The sequence below is a fragment of the Tarenaya hassleriana genome, unplaced genomic scaffold (assembly GCF_000463585.1).
Source record: "Tarenaya hassleriana unplaced genomic scaffold, ASM46358v1 Cleome45, whole genome shotgun sequence".
Classification (NCBI taxonomy): domain Eukaryota; kingdom Viridiplantae; phylum Streptophyta; class Magnoliopsida; order Brassicales; family Cleomaceae; genus Tarenaya; species Tarenaya hassleriana.
Window position 1 is genome coordinate 685,183 of NW_010967219.1, and position 8,994 is coordinate 694,176.

General features: G+C 36.7%; 2 protein-coding genes across 2 annotated transcripts; one reads left to right on the top strand and one right to left on the bottom strand.

Annotated features, from left to right (window-relative positions):
• Window positions 1–2,640: 2,640 nt before the first annotated feature.
• LOC104825398 lies at window positions 2,641–3,030 on the bottom strand. The gene has a single exon (XM_010557720.1). The coding sequence runs from the start codon at window positions 3,028–3,030 to the stop codon at window positions 2,641–2,643; it is 390 nt and encodes a 129-aa protein (XP_010556022.1).
• Window positions 3,031–4,597: 1,567 nt separating this feature from the next.
• LOC104825385 (dual-specificity RNA methyltransferase RlmN) lies at window positions 4,598–8,163 on the top strand. Its single transcript, XM_010557711.2, has 8 exons — window positions 4,598–4,999; window positions 5,460–5,570; window positions 5,719–5,853; window positions 6,111–6,215; window positions 6,567–6,736; window positions 6,837–6,936; window positions 7,497–7,801; window positions 7,891–8,163. Exons 1-7 carry the CDS (start codon window positions 4,745–4,747, stop codon window positions 7,740–7,742), a joined length of 1,122 nt encoding a protein of 373 aa, XP_010556013.1. The 5' UTR covers window positions 4,598–4,744; the 3' UTR covers window positions 7,743–7,801; window positions 7,891–8,163.
• Window positions 8,164–8,994: the final 831 nt, after the last annotated feature.

The window sequence follows — 8,994 nt, forward strand, 5'->3', positions numbered from 1 at the left end:
GAAGTTTGTAAGGCCAAGTCTGTTCATTTTGGTTCGTTCTGACTCGGTCGAGTCAACACTTGACTCTGTCCGAGTCAAAACTCTGATCTGTCGTTCTGACTCTGTCAAGTCAAAACTCTGACTCTCTCGAGTCAAAACTCTGACTCTGTCGAGGTCTGGGAGATCTCTCGTTCTGACTCGGTCGAGTCAACACTTGACTCTGGCCGAGTCAAAACTCTGGTAGACACTTTTTGGCCACGAGATCTAGGGTTTCACCCCGTTTCGATGCACCATCAAGCCGTCTTCGACCCCCAAACTCATCAATGCATCAAATAACAATCATAACATCATTAAATATGAATAGATCAAGCCTATCATGCAATTTTAACCATTAAAATCCATATAGGCATGCGACAAGCACGGCGATATACAGAGAACCAGACTCTGATACCACTGTTGGGTTTTTAGGCTACGGATTCCTAGCATGCGATCATATCGATCTAGAGTTTGGTTTACTAGGTTTCATGCAGCGGAAGAATAATCTAAACCTAGTCAAACGTATTTTAACCATTAAAATTCATATAGGCATGCGACAAGCACGGCGATATACAGAGAACCAGGCTCTGATACCACTGTTGGGTTTTCTTTACGGGTTCCTAGCATGCGATCATATCGATCTAGGGTTTGATTTACTAGGTTTCATGCAGCGGAAGGATAATTTAAACCTAGTCAAACGTCACACGCAACCAAACCTGCAAAACCCGAACAGATCGTGTATATCACCGTGGGAATCGAATACTTACCTCTTTCTTGAAGAAACGGAAGTAGGAGTCGATCCGGGGCCTGTTTAATCACCTAGGACTGAAGTTACAGTCCCTCTACACGTATCCACACCGACGGGAAGGATTCCAAACGCTTTTTGGAACCGATCTGCTAGGATCTGTGAAGTATATGAAGTGGGATCTAATCCCGGGAGCTAGAACTATGAAAGAAACGATTTCTTCTGAGTTTTTGCTCTATTTTAGGGTTCTTTTTGTATGTCTTATATTGAGGACGACGTCCAATACCCTACTTATAAGTTAGAAACCCTAATCCTTATGAAAAGAGACTTTTTCCGAATATTGACTCGGTCCGAGTCAGAACTCTGACTCGGTCGAGTCAGAACGAATCAGCCTAAGCCCATTGTCAATTCTTGACTCGGCCCATTTAGTATTGACTCGGTCCGAGTCAAAACTTTGACTCGACCGAGTCAAAACATCAGCCAAGCCCAAAACACTTTCTGGGCTTCGACCCGCATGGAACTGACTCGGTCCGAGTCTGAAGGCTGAAAAAACGTCCCGACACTCTGATTTGATCCGAAAACCGTTTTTTCGACCAAATCCAAGTCTTCCTTTCCGATACTTCACATATAAGTCCATCCCTAATGGTGTGTGACCCTGTAGGCCCATTCGCAGTGGCAGTAGCCTCGAGAACCATTCCCGATCTACAAGTCATGGTTAGCCTCTAGCAAGACGCCATGACCACCCACGTTGAATTGAGTTAGAGGTGATCTAACCAAGGCAATAACAGCTCGAGTTCTGATCCTTTATCTCACGATATCATATGTTGAACAAGGGCATGGTTTGAGCCACCCTTCAAGTTCAACTGCTTTCTCGTCTTGGCAAATCGACTAATAAAATAGATGCAACTTAATCTATAGCGTGACCACGCATTTTCATAGTCCGACTTCCACGAGAGGGCCCAGCGATATCTCTCCTATTGAGGAGGTGATAAGTCCCATATTGCATGTCTATTATCTCCATATGATTCGTGAACGTATCTGATCAACGCCGTTATAATCATCCGGTTAAAGACGACGTTTGACGCAGTCAAGACACGCCACTCCTCATATCAGATACTCTAGACATCTCAGGTCTAAGGATCCGAGAACGAACCGCTGTATGAGATTCAAGTCATGACTCTGTCCATGTGACAATCTCATGCGGGTCATCCAGTCACTCGTTCACAACGAGTACCCATGATTGTGATATGCATCCAATGCATCGATCACACCTCATGCTAGTCTTAATTCATCATTGTTCCCACAATGATAACCGACTAGGGAGTTTAGAATCATTCTCTAATGATTCAAGGATACCGAAATATAACAAACATGCCAATCATATAACGGGAAGAGTAATGCATTCATAAACTAATGAATCAATATAAAGTCAAATGTCATATCACGGATCATCCTAGAGCATATACAACCAACATACCTTTGCTTTCGAACCATCCCTTTCTTTTCTGACAATCTTTCTTAATGTGTCTAGTCTTTTTACAGAAAAAACACTTGACTTCTTTCCAGACTTGGCTCACATTATCTTTCATTGGAGCCTTATCCTTCTTTTTGCCATTTTTTCTTGGTTTTCTTTTATTGTTGTCGGCATTAGTTTGAACTGTAAGATGGACAGAATGTCCTTTCATCTTCTTTAATCTCCCTTCCTCCTGTTTGAGCATGACCTTCGTCCTGAAAGTTCTATTTTTCCTTGATGGTGTTATAATTCACTTGAAACTGACCAAACTCAACAGGGAGAGAGTTAATGATGAACTGGACCAAAAATGTCTCATTAACATCCATTCCCATAGCTTTCAACTTTGTCGCCATATTAGACATGTAAGTCATATGATCATATGGATAGACTGAGACCAGTCAAACTTTTTCATAGTCAGCTCGCTCATGAGACTTCCTACCGACTTGTCAGCCAGATCCGACTGAGAATACTCTTTAACCTTTTGCATAAATTTCTTTGCACTTTCAGTTTTAGGCATCGATGGCTTAACACTTTTTGCCATAGTAATCCTCATCAAGTTCAAACACAACCTATTTGATCGCTCCCAGGAATCGAAGTTAATCCTGTCACTTTCTAAGCTTTCATCTGTTATGGATGTTGGCTTTTCATTCAACAATTCATGATCCATATCATTGAAACCCAAATAAAATTGGATATGTTCAGACCAGTCTGCATAGTTAAGCCCGTTGAACTTAACAATTCCATTGCCAGAAGCCATAAGGTTAAGTGAAGCTGAAATTTTATAAATATTTATCCATTAGTATTTCAAGAGTAACAATAATATGTACTAAAAATCACCTTTGGGTAATATTTCAATACATACATACAATCATTGATGCAAAATATGCTTTAATGGACATCATAATACTACCAGTTAAATAAGAATGCAATCTTTGGACATACATACTTATTAACCAAAATTATATCCCTATAATATTATTAATCATATATATTGATCCATCTTTGGATGATCTAATAGCAATATGATAAATAATTATAATTGTTCAATTATTTATTTTATGTCATACATTAGCATCCTTTTATTATGAACAATTAAAACATACATATTTGGTTTGAATATTTATTTTAATTTAAACTAGGTCACTTTGGTGACTAACAAGTTTAGACTGTAAAACAAATCAAAAGATTTTTAACTTCCATATAATATGTATCCACATAGTTAATTTCATAAAGTATATAAACTATTATCCATACAAATTACTATATGGTATATTAATACATAATATATATACTTATATGAAGATACAAAAATAATAATAATACATATTGATATGTATTATAAAACATACAAGTTATCAATATTAATATTTTATTATAAATTTATTAATTTATTGAAAACTATCTTCATTGTTCAAATTTAGAACTCACATTTGTTAAAATGATCTTTGATGTCGTTAATATTTGCATGATATTTTATAACTTTATATTTACTTTTCATGCACATATGTTTTTGTGTTCATATATTCAAGATATATATATTGCTATTATTATATAACAAATACGAATATTCATATATACTAATTCATATATATATATATATCTGCTTTAATTTATATTACTATAATTTTTGATGATACATAAAAAAAAAGTATCCATATATTATGCATATTAAAATTCTGAAATTGTAATCGATGAATTATGATAAAACAAAACGCATGCTCTGATACCAAATATAAAAATCTTAATCTGATGGTTTTCGATAACTTTATGAAAATCCACCAGAATTGGATACGATTTTACATAATTCACACAATTCGAAATTAATATATATATCAGAAAATTATACATGAATCTATTTTGTAGCGGAATAACTTTGAAGAACAAAGTAAATCGTTTGTTGTTTGTTTTCTCTCTTTTCACCCTAACCTTGATAGATTTTTTATGGATAAAAATATGAACCAAATGTCCATTATTTATAGGGTAAGGAGAGAGAAATAAACTTAAATACCCATAACTTCAACACCATAATAAACTCATTTCCATCAAAGTAGTCAAGATCATATTGAAGTTTAAAACCCAAAATTCCATGGGCCATAATATTTATATTTCCAATAATATAATGATTAGTTTTCTACTAGATACATACAAATAATTATTTGATCCGAAAATATCAACCACACCTGAATCTTAATTTTGGATTTTAGATGTATTGAAACTCGATTTTTATCTCGATTCGAAACGGTATCCATTTTGGGATATTTTTGCCCTGACCCTAATTCTAAATCACATCCTAAATTTAAAATTTGTATATATAAAATTTGGAACCTACACCGAAATAGTCGAACCCTAGTTCTGGTTACCTTTGCGGCTTGGATTCACCTCAAGCTTTCGAGTCTTCAAAGTGTAGAGTGAGAGAGGACCCGTGAGCATTAGTGGGCAAAGACGGTGATCGCAGTCGGGAAGAAGGAGCGATGAAGATAAAATCGGTGTTCGACGTTTCGGAAATCAAATCGGAGCTCGAATCGGCGGGGATAAACCCTAATTTCGCCTACCCCATCTGGAAATACGTGATTCGAAACCCTAATTGTGTTTGGGATGAGATTCCTTCGTTGCCTTCTCCTGCTTACTCCCTCCTTCACTCCAAGTTCAAGCCTCTCACTTCGTCTCTCCATTCTCTCTTTCACTCCACCGATGGCGCCACCTCCAAACTCCTCATCAAGCTCCAGGTTCCGCCTCTTTTGTGGCCTTTTTTTGTGAATCTCTATTGTTTTTCTGTAGTGTTGGTATTCTTCTATAGAATTGTTTGGGCGCCAATGTATGTCTGTATGCACATGTTATGTGCCACATCTTTGTCGTTGCAGTTTTATTGATGTATATGGAATTACATGAGATTATTCACTGGTTGATTCTTTGAGGAAAAAAAGTGTGTGAGCAGCAGCCATTTTGCCAATCTGGTAGGAAGCACCCGGGTTGTGATTCGGATAGTGAAAGACTTTATCTTTGTAATTTTGTTAAATTAGAATGTAGAGTTGTGTGGTTTCAGCTCATTAATAGTCTTCAGCTTGAAGAATTTTAAGGGCTGATAATGCCTTTGATATTCTGATCCGTTCCCCTGTTTAGGGATTTCTGTTATTTTGTAAACTGATCAACTGATAATTTTTCTTGTTTTTGGTTTCAAAATTTTAGAGTGGAGCTCTTGTGGAAGCTGTGATAATGCGGTATGATACTCGTTTGGGAAAATATAGAGGAAACCCACGTCTGGGAGGTTTGAGGTCTACATTATGCATTTCATCCCAGGTATGAACTTAGTTATGTTTAAGTTTATCTCATCTACTTGGAAGATTTCAGTTCCCTGATGAGTTAGTTAAACCTCCTCCTAATCGAGGTCCAGTGATGAGATCAGCGTCATCATATGGGTTCACAGTACTTGTCTATTTATCAATAGGTTGGTTGCAAAATGGGCTGCAAATTCTGTGCAACTGGAACCATGGGATTCAAAAACCATTTAACATCTGGAGAAATTTTGGAGCAGCTTGTCCATGCTTCTCGGCTTTCTGACATACGCAACGTTGTTTTCATGGTAAATTGCTTTGCGAATTTTTTTGGTTCATCCCTAGTTTATGTCAAGGTCGTATCTATATGTATTCTTGGTGGATGTCCAAAATTTCTTTAGTCTTCAGTACAATAAGATAAATCATGAACCCTCTTGATCCTATAGTTTTATGTGACAACGAGCTTTGTGGTTATTCATTTTGTTTTATTGTTTTATTATATTAAATATCTACTGGATTGATGAGGATTTGTTCATCATTGCCTTTATTTTCATATGTTAATCAGGGAATGGGAGAACCTTTAAATAACTATTCTGCTGTGGTAGACGCTGTCCGAGTTATGACGAGACCGCCCTTTCAGCTGTCACCGAAAAGAATTACCATATCAACTGTAAGTATTACAAAGCTATTTGGAACTCTTTAGTTTATTGCATGTGGATAAGAAGTTTTTTCTCCCTGTTTAGCGGGAAAATGCTTTTAGTTTTGTACAAACTCTTTTTTCCAAAATTATTAGTGCACTTGTCGATTCTAGAAAAGAAAAAAGAAGTTTAAACTTCGATCAGCTGAAACCTGAAATTTGAGTTCATGAAAGTTTTGTTTTTCTGTTCTTTTCCATTTGTTTCTCCCCTAGTCCTATAAGTTATTTACATTAGCTGATAAATCATTAGAACCTGCATGCATTAACAGTCTTGTGTGTGATGAGTATATGGACATCTCTAGATCCCAATTTTTATTTGCATAGGTTGGAGTTGTTCACGCTATCAGCAAGCTTCACAATGATCTACCAGGTATAAATTTAGCAGTCTCTCTCCATGCACCAGTTCAAGATATCCGCTGTCAGATAATGCCTGCAGCTCGAGCTTTTCCTCTGGAAAAGCTTATGGATGCACTTCGAGCTTTTCAGAAGAACAGGTGATTCAAGCACATCAATCCTGTTTCCTTTGAATACTTATTTTCTTCTGCTCATAAAGATGATAACGTGGTGTGTGATTCTTTGTCCAATAATTAATAGTCAGCAGAAGATCTTCATTGAGTACATCATGCTTGATGGAGTTAATGACGAAGAACAACATGCTCGCCAGCTTGGAGAGTTGCTAAAGACATTTGAAGTGGTAATTTGCCGATTTCATACTAAAGGGTTTTTGCAAATCTCTTGGTAATTAGATTACTGCGGACAGGCATCAAAGTCCAGGTAAATATAGGAAGAAACGGACACGATAACCAACTATAACCTGAAAATTGAGGTTTGATCTTTGTTCATGCATTGGACATGATCAGCTCAAAGCCCGCCTATTGCATTTTACCTGAGACAAGTACACACACTATTGCTCTGTGTTGTTTTGCCGTGTAGATTTGAAATCAAAATATGCATTGATGACACTGTTTTATGGCTAAAAATCTGATGAAACAAACTAATGGATATTTTCTGGTACTGCCTACTGAGTTCCAAGCGACCTTATGAATTGGTTCCAGCATGCGTTTTGTAAATCTCCCATGGAAACCTCGTGTAGAACTAGAGTTCTTGTAAAGAGCAGAACATGAGTAAATTGGTCCTTGGGCTAGAGATGGATTGGCCCTCTAAAATTATTTGCCATGCTGCGTAATTCTTGGTTATAGTCCACTTACCTTTATTGAATTGATTGGACAGCAATTTGTGCCCTTTCTTGAACAGGTGGTGAATTTGATACCATTCAACCCCATTGGATCTTCGAGCCAATTCCGGACCAGCAGCGAAGAAAAAGTCTCGAGTTTTCAGAGAATCCTAAGGGAAACATATAACATTAGAACTACGATCCGGAAACAAATGGGTCAGGACATTAGTGGTGCTTGTGGCCAGCTTGTGGTGAACCAACCCGACAGCAATAAGCCTCCAAGAAGTGTGGAACTCATAACAGACATCGAAGATCTCCATCTCTAAGACAGTCAAATGACAGCAGATCTGAAACTGACCAGAAGATAAATTTTCTTGAAAGCATGGTAAAATTCTCTTCTTTTACTCTTTCGACGATTTGTTCTCTTTGGCGAGTTCCCTTTGTAACTTTCTTGAGGTTTTGTCGTTTCGATAGGTCCTGTCGTTGAACCATCGAACGTCCCGAGAGATGGGAACACTTGTTACAGAACCTAAAATGTGTATCAGAGGGGAGATACTGCACTTGTTTGTTTCTTGTAATGCGTCCTACTCAGGGCTCAAGTCTCAGGGCAATGAGGGTATCTTTGCGTCTGACGAATAAGTTATTTTCTTACTATTATATATTTTATTTTTCTAACACAATAGATCATAATGTGTGCTTGTTTTCTGGCTATGCTTTACATGAATCAAAATATGTGATGTCGATCTAGGATGTGATCTAATCTCGTTTAATTTCCTAGATACAACTACCGCAAGTGTACGGGTCAATCGTAGTATTCTAGGGTCGATCACAGGGACACAGATGGATTCAACGATATCAATTACGGGTTCTACTCGGTTTTTGGTCGGGGTAATAAATTGGTTGGTGGTGACGGTGATTAAACTTAAATACAAATCAAAGCAAATATAAACAGTGATTTTTAACACAATTTAATTAAGACATTGTAGGTGTCGGGATTTTACGGGTTATGTAAGGATCGCTTCTAAAAATATATTTCGGTAACTATGATCATAATTTAGGAAATTCAAGTGCGCATTTGCAAATGATTATTCTCTCGAATATCACCTTATATTCTAGGAATTTCTTCTACCGACCTCTCGGTTCTTAATAGATTAAAATTCCTAAAAATCATTAAGTTCGTTATCACAATTTCCAGGCAATACAACCATCTCTCGATACGAAAATTACCCATTCGAATAAATGATTTCCGAATTCGAATTCCATATCTCTATGTGAATTTAAATTCTAATATCAACAATTCAATTGGCCAAAAAGAATTGCAGCATTAAAATCCATTTATTCGATCCAAATTATAAAATCGTAGTTTACCAAAATTAATTAAACACGTACGATCCTTACAAACCGTTCAATCCCTAACCTACAATGATAAAACTACTCACACATGATAAAAATAAAAACAACAGCAAGAATTAAACAAAAACCCATAATATAAATGAGAATAAGAGTAAGAAATGGCTTAGTTAATCGCAGTGTAAACTGATCATTTTTCTTCTTGCTCTTACTCCCTTTATTCTCCCA

Excerpts from the sequence above, each read along its gene's own strand:
- LOC104825398 (XM_010557720.1), bottom strand. The coding sequence starts at position 3,030 with ATGGCTTCTGGCAATGGAATTGTTAAGTTCAACGGGCTTAACTATGCA.
- LOC104825385 (XM_010557711.2), top strand. The coding sequence starts at position 4,745 with ATGAAGATAAAATCGGTGTTCGACGTTTCGGAAATCAAATCGGAGCTC. Across the intron at positions 5,000-5,459 it reads AACTCCTCATCAAGCTCCAG|AGTGGAGCTCTTGTGGAAGC; the intron begins GTTCCGCCTCTT and ends TCAAAATTTTAG. Across the intron at positions 5,854-6,110 it reads TACGCAACGTTGTTTTCATG|GGAATGGGAGAACCTTTAAA; the intron begins GTAAATTGCTTT and ends TATGTTAATCAG.